A 20,693-nucleotide genomic window follows, 5' to 3' on the forward strand; every position below is an offset into this window, starting at 1 on the left:
ATACAAAATTCTTCCTCAGTGTACCCAAACAGGTGCCGAAGTGTGGCAACTAGGAGATTTTCACAGCATCTTCACTGCAGTGTTAATGTAAGCCTACTTGTGACTAACTAGACTTTAAACTCCGACAAAGGTGTTTCTGACCATTAGCCTGATTAAAACACAGAACACCTCCAGTGTGTTCCCCCATTGTTAGCCTGGCTGAGCTATAGACATGACAAATAACAACTTGAATTCATGTGGCAGATGGAGTGCAATGTTAGCAAGTGTGAGGTTATCCACTTTGGCAGGAATAATAGTAGGAGGGATTACTATTTAAAGGGCGAAAAGCTGCAGCATGCTACAGTGCAGAGGGACCTGGGGGTCCTTGTGCATGAGTCGCAAAAACCCAGTCTGCAGGTGCAGCAGGTGATCAAGAAGGCGAATGGGATGTTGGCCTTTATAGCGAGGGGGATAGAATATAAAAGCAGGGAGGTCTTGCTGCAATTGTACAGGGCACTGGTGAGGCCACAGCTGGAGTACTGTGTGCAGTTTTGGTTGCACAAGGATATTTTGGCCTTGGAGGGAGTGCAGAGGAGGTTCACTCCGCTGATACCGGAGATGAGGGGGTAGGACTACGAAGAGAGACTAAATAGACTGGGTCTGTACTCGCTGGAGTTTAGAAGGATGAGGGGGGATCTTATAGAGACGTATAAGATAATGAAAGGGATGGATAGGATAGGGGTAGAGAGATTCTTCCTGCTCAGAAAGGACAGCAGGACTAGAGGGCACAGCCTCAAAATAAGGGGGGAACAGTTTAGAATGGAGTTGAGGAGGAACTTCTTCACTCAAAGGGTGGTGAATCTCTGGAATTCTCTGCCTGTTGAAGTGGTGGAGGCTACCTTGCTAAATATATTTAAGTCACGGGTAGATAGGTTTTTGGTAGGCAAGGGAATTAAGGGTTATGGGGAGAAAGCAGGAAAGTGGAACTGAGCCACTTCAGATCAGCCATGATCTTATTGAATGGCGGGGCAGGCTCAAAGGGCTAGATGGCCTACTCCTGCTCCTATTTCTTATGTTCTTACGGTATTATGGCAAGTTTAACAGAGCAAAAAAAAAATGATGATGCACGACACTTGAGTGTTATAAATCAAAATTTGACACAGTCACAGAAAGAGATACTAGAATTATTGAATTCCTACAGAGGACAAGGAGGTCATTCAGCTCTGAATCCACACCAACATCAATCCCACCCTATCCCTATAACCCCACGTATTTATCCTGCTAATCTCCCTGACACTAAGGGGCAATTTAGCATGGCCAATTCACCTAACCCACATATCTTTGGACTGTGGGAGGAAACTGGAGCACCCGGCGGATACCCATGCAGACACATGTAGGATGTGTAAACTCCACACGGACAGTCACCTGAGGCCGGAATTGAAGTTGGGCACCTGGTGCTGTGAGGCAGCAGTGCTAACCACTGTGCCACTATGCTGACAAACAAAAGCTTGGTTAAACGGGTGGCACGGTAACACAGTGGTTAGCACTGCTGCCTCACAGCTCCAGGGACCTGGGTTCAATTCCTGGCTTGGATCACTGCCTGTGTGGAGTCTGCACATTCTACTTGTGTCTGCATGGATTTCCTCTGGGTGCTCTGGTTTCCTCCCACAGTCCAAAGATGTACAGGTTAGGTGGATTGGACATGCTAAATTGCCCCTTAGTGTCTCGGGATGTGTAAATTAAAGAGATTGGAGGGGTAAATATGTGGGGTTACGGAGATAGGGCTTGGGTGGGATTGTTGTCAGTGCAGACTTGATGGGCCGAATGGCCTCCTTCTGCACTGTAGGGATTCTACGATTCTAAACAGGTCAGAAGTTAGGGGAGTGGTGAGCGGTAGAGAAACATCAAAGTTCAGGGAGACAATTCCAATCCTTAGGACCATGGCAACAGAAGCATGATCGTTCAATGGTGGAATAATTCAAATGGGAATGTACCATAGGCCGTAATTGGAAGATTGCAGAGATCTCAAAGGCCTGAAGGGCCAGTGGAGGTTACAGAGATAGGGACTGGACATGGAGGGATTTGAAAACAAGATTAGGTACCATTGCACCTAATAAGCCCATCTTTCAGACTGTGGGAGGAATAGTATAACATGTAAGAAACATTATTTTTCACTGTATACTAATACATGTGACAATAATCAAATCAAATCAAATCAAATCAATTCAAATTCTGGACCAAAACTAATAATAGTAGAACAAGTAATGTCCATTAATGCCAATTAATTGACAAAAAGGATCAATTTCCAGGTGGTAATGTAATCTCTTGTATCAGGTGATATTAACACGTTTTTCCCTCACTGTGTCCATCATTATGTATTCAATTAGATTGCACACTGTTCATTATTTTACAGTAGTCTCTGACAATTCTGAAGTCCACAGATTATTTGTACTTACTTTATGGTCAGTTTGTTAATCTCCCTTTCTTCCTCTTCCTTCAGTTTTTCAACAAAACTATCAAGGACTGGCATTTCAAACTTAATATACTGGGCAACCTTGGGGGAGAAAAATCATTAGATATGCGTGAATCAGTTACATCGTTAAGCACGAACCGAGACTTAAAATGTATTCACTTTGAATGCCACAGAACTTACATCGTATGTGACCTCTTCCCCAAGATCCTTCTCCATCAGGAATATTCGTGCTATTTTTTCACAGGGACCATGCAAGATCCGCGATATGAGTGGGTATTCCGAATCTTTTAGTTTTGTTCTCTCTGAAATAGGGAGAACAAGTTTTGGTTTCCTTTAATTAATGGAGCCAGTTATCTCACACAGAGTCAAATGGGGAGGGGTTGGCCTTGTGATATTATCACCAGACTATTAGTCCAGAAGCTCAGCTAATGTTCTGGGGACCTGGGATCGAATCCAGCCATGGCAGATAGTGGAATTTAAATTCAATTTTAAAAAAAATCTGGAATTAAGAATCTACTGATGACCATGAAACAATTGTCAGAAAAACCCAGCTGGTTCACTAATGTCCTGTAAGGAAGGAAATCTGTGTCCTTACCTGGTCTGGCTTAAATATGACACAGTAAAAAGTCTGACAACACCAGGTTTTAGTCCAACCAATTTATTTGATAGTAAACTCACAAGCTTTCGAGGGGACTCCCTCTTCGTCAGGTGAATGGAGAGTACCTGGTGTTGTAGACTTTTTACTGTGTTTACCCCAGTCCAACGCCGGCACATCCACATCATTAAATATGACTCCAGAGCCACAGCCAGCCAGTGATAACCATATCCCATGAATGAATTTTTAAAAAATCAAACAAAAAGTGGAAAAAAGATACTCAGTATGTAAAAGAATGGGGCAGCATAATTCATGACATACTGCAATTAAGTTTTTCACAAAAGTTATGCAGAATTTCTGTCTCTTTATATGGTCCCCTTTTAAACTGGAAGTGATATGTGGCAATCAATGTCATAATGTCAATGTCATAACTTCCTTGAAAATAATTGCTGGAAGTAACTGGAAGGGGACAGCGTCAGGGACCCGGGTTCGACTCCCAAACTCGGGTCACTGTCTGTGCAGAGTCTGCATGGGTTTCTCCCCGTGTCTGTGTGGGTTTCCTCCGGGTGCTGAGGTTTCCTCCCATAATGCAAAGACGTGCGGGTTAGGTGGATTGACCATGCTAAAAATTGCCCCTTAGTGTCAGCTAGACTACCTGGGGTAAATGTCTTGGGTTATGGGGATAGGGCCTGGGTGGGATTATGGTCGGTGCAGACTGACCTCCTTCTGCACTGTAGGATTCTATAACTTACTTGCTCTTTCTTGAGTTGACCTTTTCCTCACCTGCCGCTATTTAAAGTGAAAAGGATCCCCTGCTGACCTCATCATTACTATTGTACTCTGGGATTGTTATTCAGGAGAGCCACAATATATCAAAAGAGCAGACTATTACTTTTCAAGTACCGGTTAGTTGTTACACAGCATGCAATAATTGGAGCTCCAACTGCCTTGGAGGGGAAATATTGCAATGATATATAGGAAGTATAATTCAGCAGCCTGGAGGGAAGTGAATGAATCTATTATAGAAGTGCTTGCGACAGTGAGTGGTATCAGATTCCCACATCTGGGTTTTAAGATTTATTAAGCAATTGATTTGAATCCATACATGTTGAACCTTCAAGCGAGAGCCAACAAATAGCCATTAATAGTGGGAAACTTATACGCTTGATTTTTATTTCCCTCTGCCCTCACCCGGAGGTGCTGAAGCTAAACGCAGGGCCTCATACTGAGTAAAACCAATTGGAGTGGGCTTACTGTGCAAAAGTGAACTTTGAGAGGGACGTTTTAGAAATCTGTTTTTGGTGCCTCTCTAATGCCAGTGATACTTCTTATTGGACCTACCTCCGCTTTCATGGACAACGTACAGAGCAAATTCATCTGCTGTATTTTCCACCTGTGGGAAAAAGAACACCAAGACAGTCAGGAGGAATGAAAGCAGGCAACGTGATCTTAAGGTGGCTTCTGTATCACTGTAAAGTTGGGGAGGCAGTGGTATAGTGGTGTCTTCACTGGACTAGTAATCCAGAGACCCAGGGTAAACCTCTGGGGACCCGGGTTCAAATATGTGGAGTTTGCACATTCTCCTTGAGTCTGCATGGGTTTCCTCCCAGTACTCCGGTTTCCTCCCACGGTCCAAAGATGTGCGGGTTAGGTTGATTGGCCATGCTAAGAAATTGCCCCTTAGTGCGTCCAGGGATGCGTAGGTTAGAGGGATTAGTGGGTGTAATATGTAGGGATGTGGGAGTAGGGCCTGGGTGGGATTGTGTTTGGTACAGATTCGATGGGCCGAAGGGCCTCTTTCTGCCCTGTAGGGTTCTATGATTCTATAAATCCTGCCATGGCAGATGGTGAAATTTGAACACAATGAAAAATCTGGAATTAAGAATCTACTCTTGATCACAAAAACTCGTCTAGTTCACTAATGTCCTTTAGGGAAGGAAATCTGCCGTCCTTATCTGGTCTGACCTATACCAGATCCACAGCGATGTGGTTGATTCTTAATTGCCCTCTGAAATGGCCTAGCAAACCGTTCAGTTCAAGTGCAACTAGGGATGGGCAATAAATGCTGGTCAGCCAGTGACGCCCATGGCCCATGAATGATTTAAAAAGAAAGTGATCTACATCTATAAGATTAATTTCATGTGGCTTCATGTTCGCTGCTCCTTCAATCACACAATCTTTCCGTGTGAGTCCTGGGTACAGGCGACCATTTTTCTTAATGACTTTAAACACTTGCGTGCAATCTTATCGGCCATTCACCGCCATTGCAAGCGAGGATGGAGAATTTGACCCTCAGCCAATTCTCCATTCAGTGCAGCAGGACCAGAAAATCGTGCCGTTGTGAACAGCTGTAAAATCCTGCCCAACACTGGCCAAAAAGGGGCATACACGCGGTGGGTCGTACGAGGGTTGCTCTTGGATGTTGCTTCGAGAGTTGCCTAGTGCTTCACGTGCGTTAGTGCATGCTTAAACTAGACCAATTGATGGGTGACACGTCAGCTCAGTGACTATCACTGTTTGCTGTGCAGTTACAGGGACCCGGGTCGGATCTCCGGCTTGGGTTAGTGCCTGTGGGAGTTTGCACATTCTCCCTGTGCTTGCGTGGGTTTCCTCCCACATCCCAAAAATGTGCTTTTTCAGGCTGATGGGGGTCAATAAATTGTCCCTGAATTGGATCTCCCTTAATTTGATGCACATAAAATTCCCTAAATTTGCACCCCCTTTATTGTGGAGTTCCAATAGAGGGAGACAAAAACGTCGATGATCGACGAAAGACTTGAATAAGGCATTCACTGAGTGTTAAAATGGTTGGCGTGGGCTTGTGGGGCCGAAGGGCCTGTTTCCTGTGCTGTGCTGTTCTTTGTATCCATACTTAATACAGTTACTTTCCCACTTTTATTATTATTTTCATGACACTTGGCAATCAATGCTTTTGGGTGGGAGTTTCCAGCTCTTCCCTAGGGTGGCACAGTGGCAAGCACTGCTGCCTCACAGTGCCATGGACCCCGGTTCGATTCCCGGCTTGGGTCACTGTCAGGTCACCAGAACATGAGCTAAATTTTGGGATTAATAATCTAGCGATAATACCACTCGGTTATTGCCTCCCCAGTTAGTTGCTGTCTGATTTACTTGTTAATAGTTGTGAGTGCTGTCAGTTTCACATTATTTCTATTGCAAAACCCTGCCGCAATGTATCATATTTTTAATCTGCGTTTATACTGGGCTCACTTACCCTAAATTTGTTGAGCAGTAAGTTCAGTACTTGTGAAGTGTTCATGCTACTGTTCACGCGAACATTTGTTACAGATCCATAGGCTGGTGTAAACACAGATGTCTGAGGATTAAGAAACAAAAACAGACTAAGTGCTTTTCGATGGGAGAATGATGCGATAAATTCAAAACCTCTGGCACAGTGGGTTAGCACAGCTGCCTCACAGCGTCAGGGGCCCGGGTTCGATTCCCGGCTTGGGTCACTGTCTGCGTGGAGTCTGCACATTCTCCCCGTGTCTGCGTGGGTTTCCACCGGGTGCTCCGGTTTCCTCCTACAGTCCCAAAGATGTGCCGTTTAGGTACATTGGCTGTGCTAAATTCTCCCTCAGTGTAACCAATCAGGCACCAGGGGTTTTTCACAGCAACTTCATTGCAGTGTTAATGTAAATCGACTTGTGACTAATAAATAAACTTTAAACTTACAAATCCTTTCGCCATTCAGAATCCTTTAGCTCAATATACCTAACCCAGAAACGGCATCCATGCAGCTGGGCAGTATTTAACACACACACACACAGGTGCACACACATGTACGTGCACACGCACACACATGTACGTGCACACGCACACACACAGTGCACATGGACACACACACACACACACACACACACACACACACACACACACACAGGGAACAGTTGCAGACGCATGTCTGGCACTTGCCTCGGTACTGCACCAGAGAGTCAGAGCCATGATCCACATGCTCATGTCCTGGACAGGGTCATGAGTGATCAATGTCCTGACTCAGAGGCTGTGACCACATAGACACAGTGAAGGGGCAATCCTGAGGTGTCCTGCACTTTGACTCCTGGGCCATGTCTGTCCACCCCGAACCTTGACCCTTTTCCAGATGTACCTTGTGATTGTAGAAGTGTCCGTTGATGGAGAACCTGTGCCGTTTCACACGTTGATTTTCGCCCGGCGTGCGATATTTTGTTCTGCGCTGTATCAAAGAGCTGGCATCACTTTTTGTCCGCATGAGCTGTGGAACCTCATCTTCAGAATTGTTGGTGTCACCTTCTGTGAGAAAACAGAAGACTAAATTGCAGCTAATACAGAAATAGGGAATAGCTTCACAGCCCACCTTCTACCCTAGTAATTTTGGGAAGGAATGAGAAAATAAGCCATAAGAAGACTTTAAGAATCATCACTGAAAATCACAGAAACCCTACAGTACAGAAAGGGACCATTCGGCCCATCGAGTCTGCACCAACCACAATTCCACCCAGGACCTACTGCGATATCCCTACATATTTACCCACTAATCCCTCTAACCTACGCATGTGCAGACACTAAGGGCAATTTTTTTTTTAACATGGCCAATCAACCTAACCTGCACATCTTTGGACTATGGGAGGAAACCGGAGCACCCGGAGAAAACCCACAAAGACACGGGGAGAACTTTAATAAAGTTAACAGTGCAAGATCAGTGGCAGCATTCTCGCCTCTTGGTCAGAAGGTCATTGGTTAAGGGATATTTCAGTGTGATACTGATGGAGTGTTGCATTGTTTCTTTTTAAAGTTTATTTATTCATCACAAGTAGGCCTACATTAACACCCCAATGAAGTTTCTGTAAAAAATCCCCTGGTCGCCACACTCCTGTTCGGGTACACTGAGGGAGTATTTAGCATGGCCAATCCACCTAACCCGCACACCTTTCGGACTATGGGAGGAAACTGGAGCACCTGGAGGAAACCCACGCAGACACGGGGAGAACGTGCAGATTCTGCACAGACAGTGACCCAAGCTGGGAATCGAACCCGGATCCCTGGTGCTGTGAGGCAGCAGTGCTAACCACTGTGCCACCCAGTGCCACAGAATTTTGTCTGTCTGACTGAAAGGGCAGATGGGACCTCGGTTTAAAGTCTTAAGTGCTGGAGGACTTGCAGTTAGGACCTCAAACCGAGGTCCCATCTCCCCTTTCAGATGGACATAAAAAGTTCTGTGGCCAGGCTTGAAAGCAAGCAGGGGAATTATACTGTGTCCTGACCATATTTACCCCTTAATCAACATCACCAAAACAAAATTATCTAGTCATTATCTGAATGCTGGTTGTGGAATACTGCAATACACAGTACTAATTGACTATGCACATGACTGCCCCACCCCCCTCCTTCCAATGATAGATTGACCTTGACCTGGCTAGCAGAACCAAGGTGGGGATTGGGTCGTGCCCAAGCAGTACTCCTGGCATTGCACGCTAACAGTGACTGGGGAAGTGCTGTGGGTGGGTGGGGGAGTTGGGAAAACCGTGTCCACGGTGGCAGGAGGTTCTGCATCTGTTGGATTGAAGTCCCCTCTCTGTTGTGGGGGGGAAGTGGGGTAGGATTCCATGGGGTGTTCCTGCTTTTACCTGGTTCACTAATGTCCTTCAGGGAAGGTGGTCTAATGTCCTTACCCTGTCTGACTCACATGTGACTCCAGAGCCACAGCAATGTGGTTGACTCTTAACTGCCTTCCAAGGACAATTAGGGATGGACAATAAATGCAGGCTGGTCAGCGACGCCCGTGATCCATGAATGACTAAAGTAGAAAATTGGGACACCCTTTAAAAAAGGCACCCTGATCTTTTAAAGACAGAAGTTGCTGAGGGAGTGATTCAATTAGAACCCTAACCCTATCATATGGGTCCATATGATGTTATTGGACGCAGCCCTTCCATTTTATTTCTCAAAGTACGTAAAGATATGGTGGGAGAAGCTGGCAAGGAGGCTGGTGGGACTGCCTTCCACTCTTCCCGACCGAGACAACACTTCTGAGAAAGAAAATCTGAAAATTCTGCCTTGCCACTCAGCAAGTGTTTAATTAGCCAGAAACCACACTGAGTCATACTGAGGCTGTGGGAGGGTTGGCAAAGAAGCAGGTATGTACATCACCACCTTCTCAAATTAAATAAGCGATTGGCAATAAATGTAGGCCTTGCCAGCGGCACCAACATTCAGTGAATGAATTTTAGAAAAAGAGTTAATTCCTTTTAATTAGAATTTCTGAAACATTTCAGGCAGGATATTACTGTTGAACCTTTGAGATGTAAATTCCTCTGGGTAAAAAACTGCAATTAAATTGTGAATGGCTCCATTTGCTATCATATCCTGCAAGTTCTGTACCAGAAACTCAACTGGACTCACCACATAAACACAGTGGCTACAAGAGCAGGACAGAGGCTGGGAATACTGCGGCTAGTAACTCACCTCCTGACTCCCCAAAGCCTGTCCATCATCTACAAGACACAAGTCAAGAGTGTGATGGCATACTCCCTACTTGCCTGGGTGGGTGCAGCTCCAACAACACTCAAGAAACTTGACACCATTCAGGACAAAGCAGCCCGCTTGATTGGAATCACTGCTACAAACATTCACTTTCTCCACAACCAACACTCAGTAGCAGCAGTGTTTACCATCTACAAAATGCGCTGCAGCAAATTACCAAAGATCCTCAGACAGCGTCTTCCAAACCTACGAGCACTTCCATCTAGAAGAACAAGGGCAGCAGATACATGGGACCACCACCACCTGCAAGTTTCCCTCCAAGCCACTCTCCATCCTGACTTGGAAATATATCGCCGTTCCTTCACAGTCGTTGGGTCAAAATCCTGGAATTCCCTCCCTAACGGCATTGTGGGTCAACCCACAGCACGGGGACTGTAGCAATTCCAGAAGGCAGCTCACCACCACCTTCTCAAGGGCAACTAGGGATGGGCAATAAATGCTGGCCCAGCCAGCGATGTCCATGTCCCAGGAATGAATGAAAAAAAGACAAATCCATTTCCCAGCAAAAAAAAAATGCTTGAACTGAAAATACTAAATGCGGAATTTCAAACTACTGCCAAAGCTTCAGGTTCTGCCTTCTGAGAAAAACCATATTCATATTTGACCATCTTGAAGTGAAGGTTCTTGGGTTTAACTTTAAGATCAGTAGCTTCACCTACCTGCGATGCTGCTGCTGCTCAGGTTTTGTGGAACGTCTTCCTTACTTGTCAATTCATTTTCGGTTTCAGGTGAACTGGCATTTGCCAAAGCCTGCGGTGTTGTTCCTTTTCTGCAACGGGTTAATGTTACAAAAACTCAGGTCAACAGTCCATTGAAACAAAATTATGGATGAAGTTTACAAGAGCTGGAGGTGTAACAGGGATCAGCACATGTCATTGAATGATGGTCATACTGTAATTTGTTGAAAACAAACTAAAATAGCATGAGGGAACTTGTCTGTCAATACCGATAAGTAAAGCTTTTCTTTAAGAAATTACAGTGGAATACTTCTGGTGAATAACAAGGAATATAATAAAGGCCCCTTTCTCCTCACCAATGACAGAACAATTGTAATTATTCCTGTTGCCCTTTGGTTTTTGTATAACCATTAGGAATTTTTCAAAGCGCTGTTTGGGGAGCAACTTTTGGAGTACATTTTACCATCCCGTCTGCCACAGGAATCGGAGTGGGCGAAGGGCAGAGCGTGGTAAGGTCCGTTGACCTTGGGTGGGATTTTCTGGTTTTTGGGGCAAGGGGGAGGATTTACAATCCAAAAGAGTGAGATTTATCACAAGTTACACCATGGAGCATTGACAAACTCTACACAGCAAATCCCTTTTCCAAATGAAAGAAAGACTTGGCAGTCTGAAGGGGGTCCTCAGAAAGTTATCCACCCAGCAGAGCCCAAGGAAACAGTGCATGAAATGTTGTAATATTCAGGTTTGAATGCCTCTGCCTGCTTTAGGTGGAGCCTTATGTCTTTGCTGGAGATATTTGTGAAAATGCATATCATGGACAAATGGGTTTGAGACCCAGTCCTTTCCTCTCTTGTAAGGAATGGGTAGAAATGGAGATTAAGCAGAGAAAAATCAGGTCTACGAAGCTGGAATCTCAGTATCCAGATCTATCTTCATATTGGAACAGTCACACAAATTGAAGCTCTTTCCTTCCTTCATAGAGGACGTTAAAACAAAATGAAAATTGCTCTAATTTGGCAATTACTTCTGTTCTTGCTCAAAACAAACTCATTGGGACAGCGAGGGGGAAGAGGTGTTGGGGGAGGGTTGGGAGATTAGGGTGCATGCAAAATGGTGCCCCGACTGCTCAGCAGCTGGCCTCCTGGCGTGAATAGGCTCCACCTACTCCCCCTACTGGCAGGGATCATACGTTGCCTCATTGTCTTTTCCTAAACATCATACAACTGCATCTGGAAGTTCATAAGAACATAAGAAATAGGAGCAGGAGTAGGCCATCTAGCCCTTCGAGCCTGCCCCGCCATTCAATAAGATCATGGCTGATCTGTCGTGTTTCAGTTCCACATTCCCGCTCTCTCCCCATAACCCTTAATCCCCTCGCTTATCAAAAACCCATCAACCTGCGTCTTAAAAATATTTAGCGAGGCAGCCTCCACCACCTCAACGGGCAGAGAATTCCAGAGATTCACCACCCTTTGAGTGAAGAAGTTCCTCCTCAACTCCATTCTAAACCGCCCCCCCTTTATCTTGAGGCTGTGCCCCCTACTCCTACTGTCCTTTCTGAGCGGGAAGAGTCTCTCCACCTCTATCCTATCCATCCCATTCTTCATCTTATATGTCTCAATGAGATCTCCCCTCATTCTTCTAAACTCTAACGAGTACAAGCCTAGTTTATTCAGCCTCTCCTCATAGCTCAACCCCCTCAACTCTGGAATCAGCCTAGTAAACCTCCTCTGCACTCCCTCCAAGGCCAAAATATCCTTGCGTAAGTGCGGCGACCAAAACTGCACACAGTACTCCAGCTGCGGCCTCACCAGTGCCCTATACAGCTGCAGCAAGACCTCCCTACTTTTATATTCAATCCCCCTCGCTATGAAGGCCAGCATCCCATTAGCCTTCCTGACCACCTGCTGCACCTGCAGGCTGGGTTTTTGCGACTCATGCATAAGGACCCCGAGGTCCCTCTGCACCGTAGCATGCTGCAGTTTTTCGCCACGTAAGTAATAGTCCTTCCTACCATTATTCCTACCAAAGTGGACCACCTTGCACTTGCCAACATTAAATTCCATTTGCCAGTTCCTGGCCCATTCGCCCAGCCTATCTAGATCCTTCTGCAGACTCTCCACACCCTCCGCACAATTTGCCGTTCCACCAATCTTGGTGTCATCAGCAAATTTCAACACCATACACTCGGTTCCCTCCTCCAGATCATCTATATAAATGGTAAATAGCTCATCCGTAAACTTAACATTATTCCCATTTTCACGTTTATTTGGCACTTAGAATATTTTTTTGTAAGATTCCACCCCACCCCCCTCATTATTTTCAAAAATATTTTTTCATCAGTGAGTATGTACCAGGCACATCTGAACATACAATTTTTGTACCATGTACCATCTGGAGATGTACAAATCAGCAAATACTAGCTGAGATCCCTGCTATGAGGCAGGGCTTATGCCACAGAGAGGCACTGCCTTGTTAATCGAGATGCCTAAACATTTGTTCTTTTAGGGGAATCATTAACAGATGATGGAAACAGAAGTGCCAAATACTTACACCTGCTATTTCCGAGAAAGGTGCTAAAGATCTCAATTTTTATTCAGTGTAAGAAGGAGAGATGATTTTAATCTATCAATAAAGATCTAAACAACACCAATGTATCGTCTGTGACTGAGTCAAAGCAATAGCCAGATTAAAATGAGACAAAGAATGCAGAGGATCAGAGCCAATGGCAACCCTTTGCCTATATTTCATCATTTAATGTTTTTTGCACATCAGATTCGGGAATATACTCTTGTATATTAGGAAAACATTAGGGAAATAAACTTAAAATAATGCATGAACATAATTCTTACTTCCCCACACAATGAGACATAAAACACACACACAATACAATCACTCCATCCCTTCAAATCGACCGCGAGTTACAAGTTCCATGCTTTGTGCATTGCGCAGCAACTCAGTAATAAATCTGTTACAACAGAAAGGGAATTTGGAAAGCTCTGCCTGCAGAAAGGCAAAGCCAATAAATGTTTACAAGCTTGGTCAGGCTATGAACTTTGGACTTGCATGCATTTTTCTTTCTACTTTTGAAAGTTTAAATTTTATTTATTAGTGCCACAAGTAAGCTTACATTAACACGGCAATGAAGTTACTGTGAAAATCCCCTAGTCTCCACACTCTGGCACTTGTTCGGGTACACTGAGGGAGAGGGTAACACGGCCAATGCACCGAGACAGTGCATCTTTGGACTGTGCAAGGAAACTGCGGCACTCGGAGGAAACACACGCAGACACTGTGCAGACTCCGCACAGATAGTGATCCAAGCTGGGAATCAAACGCGAGTCCCTGGCACTGTGAGGCAGCAGTGCTAATCACCATGCCACACAGTGCCACAGAATTTTGTGTATCCAACCGAAAGGGCAGATGGGACCTCGGTTTGAGGTCTTAATTGCTGGAGGACTTGCACCGCAATGAAGTTTCTGTAAAAATCCCCTAGTCACCACACTCCTGTTCAGGGAGGGAGAATTTAGCACGGCCAATGCACCTAAGCAGCACGTCTTTTGGACTGTGGGAGGAAACTGGGGCACCTGGAGGAAACCCACGCAGACACAGGGAGAATGTGCAGACTCCACACAAACAGTGACCCAATCCAGGAATCGAACCAGGGTTCTTGGCGCTGTGACGCAGCAGTGCTAACCACTGTGCAACCCAGTGCCACAGGATTTTGTGTGTCTGACTGAAAGCGAAGAAGGGACTTCGGTTTAAAGACTTAGATTTTCGAGGACTTGCAGTTCGGATCTCAAACCAAGGTCCCATCTGCCCTTTCAGTTGGGCATAAAAAAGTTCTGTGGCCATGCTTGAAAGTGAGCAGGGGAATTACACTGTGTCCTGACCATATATATCCCTTAATCACCATCACCAAAACAAAATTATCCAGTCATTATCTGATTGCTGATTGTGGAAACCGGAGCACCCGGAGGAAGCCCATGCAGACCCACACTGACAGTGACACAAGCCGGGAATCGAACCTGGGTCTCTGGTGAGGCAGCATCCTAATTGTACTGCCTCTGGAATTACACAGGCTTCTAGAAGTCAGGGTTCTTGTGTGTTTAAGGTTGGAAAGTATCCCACTGGGTCTTCTGCAGCTAGCTTCTGGTATAGTAACTGGAAGTGATGGTCGGTGTTGACTATTCCTCATGCTGATTGGGTGGATTTGAATGTCATGTTAATAAGGGAAAACATTATACAGTTCCCATCATTAATGCCCAATGACTGCTGGATTTCAAATCACCGGCAATGTTATAGAATTGATTTTTGTGGTGGGGGGGGAATTTAACATTTAATGGTTTCCTTCACAATGACCGTAAATGCTTGTGGCTTTTTGGCTAAGATCAAGCGTCAGATCAAGTCCACGATGGGCTTTTCTTGTCAGCTTGGATCTTGTTTATCTTTCTTACGGGGATCATGAATTGGATTCAATTTGATATTGGTATTTAGAGCAAACCAAGGAGATGGATTCTGATCTGCCTTGGTATTAGCTTTGTAACTTTAAGAATAGATGCTAGGGTGAACAAATCCATGACATTCTGAGCTTCTTGTTAACACAGAAACACAGAAGATAGGAGCAGGAGGAGACCATTTCACCCTCGAGCCTGCTCCACCATTCATCACAATCATGGCCAATCATCCAACTCAATAGCCTAATCCTGCTTTCTCCCCATAACCTTTCACCCAATTTGCCCCAAGTGCTATATCTAGCATTGAAATATAGTCCCTTTGTTTGCAGGTTCCCCAGTGACAGCTAACCATGTTGACAGCTCAACTGGGGTCTTTGGAAGGAGTGATTTTCCTGCTGCCCCATGGTACGCTCCCTGAGGAAGGAGGGGATGTCAAGGGGCATTCTGGAATCCTGCAAGGTCCTCCCTAACAGCACAGTGGGTGTACCTACACTGCATGGTCAGCAGTGGTTCAATGGGGTGGCTCACCATTACCTTCTCAAGGTGGCAGAATGGTTAGCAATGTGTCTCACAGCACCAGAGACCTGGGTTCGATTCCTGGCTTGAGTCACTGTCTGTGCGGAGTCTGCATGTTCTCCCCATGTGTGAGCGGGTTTCCTCCAGATGCTCTGGTTTTCCCCCACAGCCCGAAAGACCTGCTGGTTTGGCACTTTGGCCGTGCTAAATTCGCTCTCAGTGTACCCAAACAGGCGCCAGTGTGTGGCGACTAGGGGATTTTTAGAGTAACTTCATTGCAGCGTTAATGTAAAGATACTTGTGACGCTCATAAGTAAACTTTAAAATTTTAAGGATGGGCAATAAATGCAAAGCCTAGCCAGCGACATCCACATTTCGTAAAAGAATAAAATGAAATTAACGCCAGGATCTGGGCTCCCGCTGTGAGAAAGCTGCAGTGAAATCACATCCTTTCCATCAATACTCTTCTGTCCTGTATGCTCAGTGTAACTTATTGCTGGCTGTATAAACAACTTCTTACAAAGACAGTTCCTCTTTATGGCTCACCTGTACACAGCAGTGTGTTGTCCTAATCGCAGCAGTCTGCTGCCTGAGAAACACATTCGCTCATTGTCATCATGCATCTGGAGTCTTATGGGTCTTCTTAGCCCCCAGGATATGTTCAAAAGGCCCTCAATGATCAGCTCCGCTCCATCCTCAAGCAAAGACAATTAAAAAAAGACACATCAGAAACTGAGCAACGATCTGCCACCCTATAACATGATGCCACTTTGGCAAAGGGTAACTTCAAATATTGTTAGTACGATGGCACAGTGCTTAGTGCTGCTGCCTCACAGCGCCAGGGACCTGGGTTCGATTCCGACCTCAGTTGACTGTGTGGAGTTTGCATGTTCTCCCCATGTCTGCGTGGGTTTCGTTCAGGTGCTCCAGTTTCCTCCTTCAGTCCAAAGATGTGCAGGTTAGGTGGACTGGCCATGTTAAATTGTCCCTTAGCCAGAGATGTGTAGCTCAGGTGGATTGGTCATGCTAAATTGTCCCTTAGTATCCCAAGATATGTAGCTCAGGTGGATTGGCCAAGCTAAATTGTCCCTTAGTGTCCCAAGATGTGTGGGTTAGGTGGACTGGGCATGCTAAATTTCCCCTTAGTGTCCAGGGATGCATAAAGAGATTAGCAGATGAAATATGTGGAGTTACAGGGATAGAGATTGTTGTTGGTGCAGACTTGATGGGCCGAACGGCCTTGTTCTGCACTGTAGGGATTGTGTGATTCGGTGGGGAAGCCTGCTAATTATATTACAATTCATTGAAATGAGTTCCCAACCTTTTTGGGGGGGAACCTCATTGCAGCAATGGCAGGGGGCAGGGAGAATCGGAAAATGAGATCTTGCCGGCGAGATTCTCCTTTTCTGAGGTTTGTGGAATTTTGCGCCCATGTTGCTGTTTGCCCTCACAGCGAACGTGGGTGCAAAATTGTGGCAATTAACTTTAATGAAACACTAACCACAGTAATTTCATTGCGGTGTTAATGTAAGCCTCCCTGTGATACTAATAAATGAAATAAATAACCCATTCCCACACAGGTAATAATGGGAGTGAATGCAACTGCATATTTGAGACAAAGAGATTAAAGGGACCTCAAGAACTTTACCCACTCCAACCTCCCACACAAGTATTTCGTTTACCAAACAGAAACCAAATGTTACAGAGCTTCAATTGGGTTATATGTGGGGCAGCAGTCCAAGCATGTATCTGCATATTAATCAGGGATTAGGAAAAGCTAACAATTATTCTACATCCCTCTCGCCTACTGCTGCTGAGTCAGATGTTCCTTCCTATTCTCAGAAGAGAGAATACAGTGGAGTTCCAACATGAAATTAAGAGCCAAACACTAACCTTGCAGCTCATTGTAGCTGCCAGCCTCAGTGTTAGAATAATGGAAGAAAGGTCTGCGGCACTGAAGGAGGCCACTCGGCCTGTTGTGTTTGCACCAGCCTTACATTGGAGAAGGAGGCCATTCGGCCTCTTGAGTCCGCACCGACTACAATCCCACCCAGGGTCCTATTCCCATAACCCCACAATTTTACCGTGCTAATCCCCTGATACGAGGGTCAATTCAGCACGGCCAGTCAATGTAGCTCACACATCTTTGGAGTGTGGAAGGAAGCTGCAGCACCTGGAGGAAACCCACGCAGACACGAGGAGAACGTTCAGACTCCACGCAGACAGTGACCCGAGGCCAGAATTGAACCCGGGTCTCTGACACTGTGAGGCAGCAGTGCTAACCACTGTGCAGCCCTAGATTTGTCCATAGCCCTGCAGGTTATGGCACACAAGGTGTATATCCAGAGACCTTTTAACTGAGTTGAGGGGTTGCTGCCTCGACTACTCTTTCAGACTTCTACAAACAGTTCTGGTCACCCTATTATTAAATGAGAAAGATTGCAGAAAAAAATTACTAGGATGCTCCCGGGACTTGTGTTTTTGAGTTATAAGGAGAGGCTGGATAGACTGGGGCTTTTTTCTCTGCAGCGTAGGAGGCTTAAGGGTGATCTTATAGAGGTCTATCCAATAATGAAGGACATGGATCAGCTAGATAGTCAACATCTTTTCCCAGAGTTAGGGAAGTCTAAAACTAGAGGGCATAGGTGTAAGGTGAGAGAACAGAGATACAAAAGGGTCCAGTGGGGCAATTTTTTCCACACAGAAGGTGATGAGTGTCTGGAATAAGCTGCCAGAGGTAGTAGTAGAAGTGGGTACAATTTTGTCTTTTAAAAAACGCTTAGACAATTACATGGATAAGATGGGTATACAGGGATGTGGACTAAACGCCAGCAATTGGGACTAGCTTTGTGGTTAATGAAAGGGTGGTATGGACAAGTTGGGCCGAAGGGCCTGATTCCATGCTGTAAACCTCTATGAGCCTAGGAAGAAACTACAGGGAAACGCTTTTGACCCAGTGTCCACAGGAACTCCTATAGTGACATAATTCTGTGTAGTCCAGTCATGTCTGTCCTATGAAGCTTGGTGTCTGCTCACACTTAGGGAGAAAGGACCTTCAGCACACTCAGAAGTAGATTGGAGAACCTCATAGCCTCCAGTTCCCTAATAAAATCTGGAACCTTTTCATTCATGCGACTGGGTACACACAGTTAGGAAATAGAATCGGAACCATCAGAACATGCTGGTAAACACAACACATTTAAACACAGCTACAAAACATCACCATATATCCTGGAGTACTTCGACCTCATATCTTCCAGAAACAATGCAGACGGAAGCAGGATTCCAGCCCCCATTCTGGCGCTCCCAGTTTTGCAGGACAAGGGCACAGGCACTAAGCCCGCATGCTACATTCCTGAACTGGCCAGCTCCATTACGGGAAAGGCCTCTCCTCGTCCACTACAATTTTCCTGGAGTCTGCCAGCTTCTCAAGCACTCAAATGCATGCTTGGTTGAGAGCCCAGACTCCCATTAAAACTTTACTTTGTTGAAACAGGTGCACATAAGGAAAAACAATGTTTTATTGATAGCTTGACAACATTTTTTTTCTCTGAGATCCATTTGTCACTGGCTCAATATTTATTTCCATACAATAGAGGTGTCAAATGCTTATAGTTTCAGTCATCGGTATTTTAAAGGTTTGGTTGATTGACACTTTCATAACATTGTTGCAGCAGCAGATTTTTAAGTAAAAGAAAATTATGACTGGCTCATTTTTTTAAAAGCACTTTCACACCTGACATTGTTACCACAGGGTTCACTGGCTTAGTCTAGGGTTTGTGTGGAGTTTGCACATTCTTCCCATGTCTGTGTGGGTTTCCTCTGGGTGCTCTGGTTTCCTGCTGGATGAATGGGCACATTGAGTTGGCCTGGGGGGTATGAGCCGCCATTCGGGGGCGGGTAGCGCCATGGTTTATGGGGAGTGGGTTGATGGTGGGGGACTGGGGAGAGGAAAGGGGGTTTGATTGGTGAGAGGTAGATAGCCAGATATTTAACAAGGCGACAGGGGTGCAGTCCCAGAGGACTGAGGCACTCCATTTAAATTGTTCACAGTACATTCACAATTTGGATCATTGAAAGATTGTAGGTGTAGAGTTGTATTTCTCGCCACTCGACAGCCCCCAGGCTGTCTCTAATCGGTGTACACTGGGAGACACAGTGGGAATGCAGATTCCTGTTATATCCCATCGACTCATTTTAAGATTCGGGGTGAGAGTGGGATTGCGGTGTTTCATGAAATGAACTTTCACTGGATTAAGGTTTCTGCAGCATGACAACCCACCTGTTACTTGATCAATAGCTCAGTAAACATGTTTATTGGTGGGAGGGTGTGCAATGTTGCAAGTCCCTTTGTGGGTCAGATCAGATTCACTCCAAGGGTTTGAAGAGTTCGTTTTATTCTCCTGGGACACCATGTTAAGGAAGCATATCAGGTACATGTCAGACAATCCACTCCGATCTCAGTCATCGACAACTCTGTTTCCCATCACCAACTTCTGTCCAATCTTTAGATGTAACTCAGAAAGTTGAGCGCAGATTGGTTCTAAAGTTAGCACCACAATTTCACTCCACAGGATCTGGACGCGGGCTTTAGCAGCTTTTGTCTGCTGACCTTGTATCCTGATTAGTATTAAATCCTCTAATCTGTACACTAAGTTGTTCTGAACGGATTTTACAAAGCTGCTCCGGTGTGTTAACCAAATACAGCTTCACGTGTTTACTTTGTTTGTTTTGTGCAGGCGAGGAACAAGGCACGTGTCAGATTGTCCAAGTGAATAGTTGAAGCAACGTCCAACTGCACGATTCACAGAATATAGAATCCATACAGTGCTGAAGGAGGCCATTTGGCCCATCAAGTCTGTGCCGACTCTTTGAACGAGCATCTTACCTGAGCCCACACCACTCCAGCCCATCCCCATAACTCTGCGCATTTACCATGGCTAATCCACCTAACTTGCGCATCTTTTGTGATACTGAGGGGCAATTTAGCAATGGCCAACCCATCTCAGCTACACAACGAGGAGGCACAGCTGAGGGCTTACCCACAAGAGGGGCCATGTACTGTCAGGAGGAAACTTACAAATTCGCCACCCTTTTCAGACCGTGTGCCAGCCAGAGGGCAAAATGAGTGACACGAGAACACCCAAGGGAGGGAGATATGCTAACACTCTTCACCCATACACTAGGTGGATCACATTGACCTGCTAGACAGCAGGGAGACGGTTGCTGATGGCCATAAGCTCTGGAGGCAGAATGTTTGGACAAACTTCAGAACAGAAGTTCAAAGCTCAGTTGGCTGGGGAGTAGGCCTGGAGAAAACAGAGGCCAGTGAATCTCGCACCTTCTCAACCCACTGTCCTCCTCAGCAGCAAATGCTGCAGAGACTGTCGTTCCAGAATGGGGCTTCTGAGACACACCAGCATAGGTAACGGTTAACACAGAGTCGACCACATGGA

The 20,693-nt window shown here is 45.5% G+C and overlaps 1 protein-coding gene across 6 annotated transcripts in view; it reads right to left on the bottom strand.

Moving 5' to 3' along the window:
• Window positions 1–20,693, bottom strand: part of rassf4a (Ras association domain family member 4a) — a 244,262-nt gene that overhangs the window by 1,642 nt on the left and 221,927 nt on the right. For all 6 annotated transcript variants that reach the window (XM_080215548.1, XM_080215550.1, XM_080215547.1 and 3 more), the window contains 7 exons: window positions 15,784–15,932; window positions 10,247–10,356; window positions 7,174–7,337; window positions 6,280–6,381; window positions 4,389–4,440; window positions 2,633–2,754; window positions 2,436–2,533 (listed from right to left, as the gene is read on the bottom strand). In XM_080215548.1, coding sequence (XP_080071674.1) covers window positions 2,436–2,533; window positions 2,633–2,754; window positions 4,389–4,440; window positions 6,280–6,381; window positions 7,174–7,337; window positions 10,247–10,356; window positions 15,784–15,932 — 797 coding nt within the window. The remainder of the gene's footprint in view (window positions 1–2,435; window positions 2,534–2,632; window positions 2,755–4,388; window positions 4,441–6,279; window positions 6,382–7,173; window positions 7,338–10,246; window positions 10,357–15,783; window positions 15,933–20,693) is intronic.

The sequence above is a fragment of the Carcharhinus amblyrhynchos genome, chromosome 31 (assembly GCF_965287045.1).
Source record: "Carcharhinus amblyrhynchos chromosome 31, sCarAmb.v2.hapA, whole genome shotgun sequence".
NCBI lineage: Eukaryota > Metazoa > Chordata > Chondrichthyes > Carcharhiniformes > Carcharhinidae > Carcharhinus > Carcharhinus amblyrhynchos.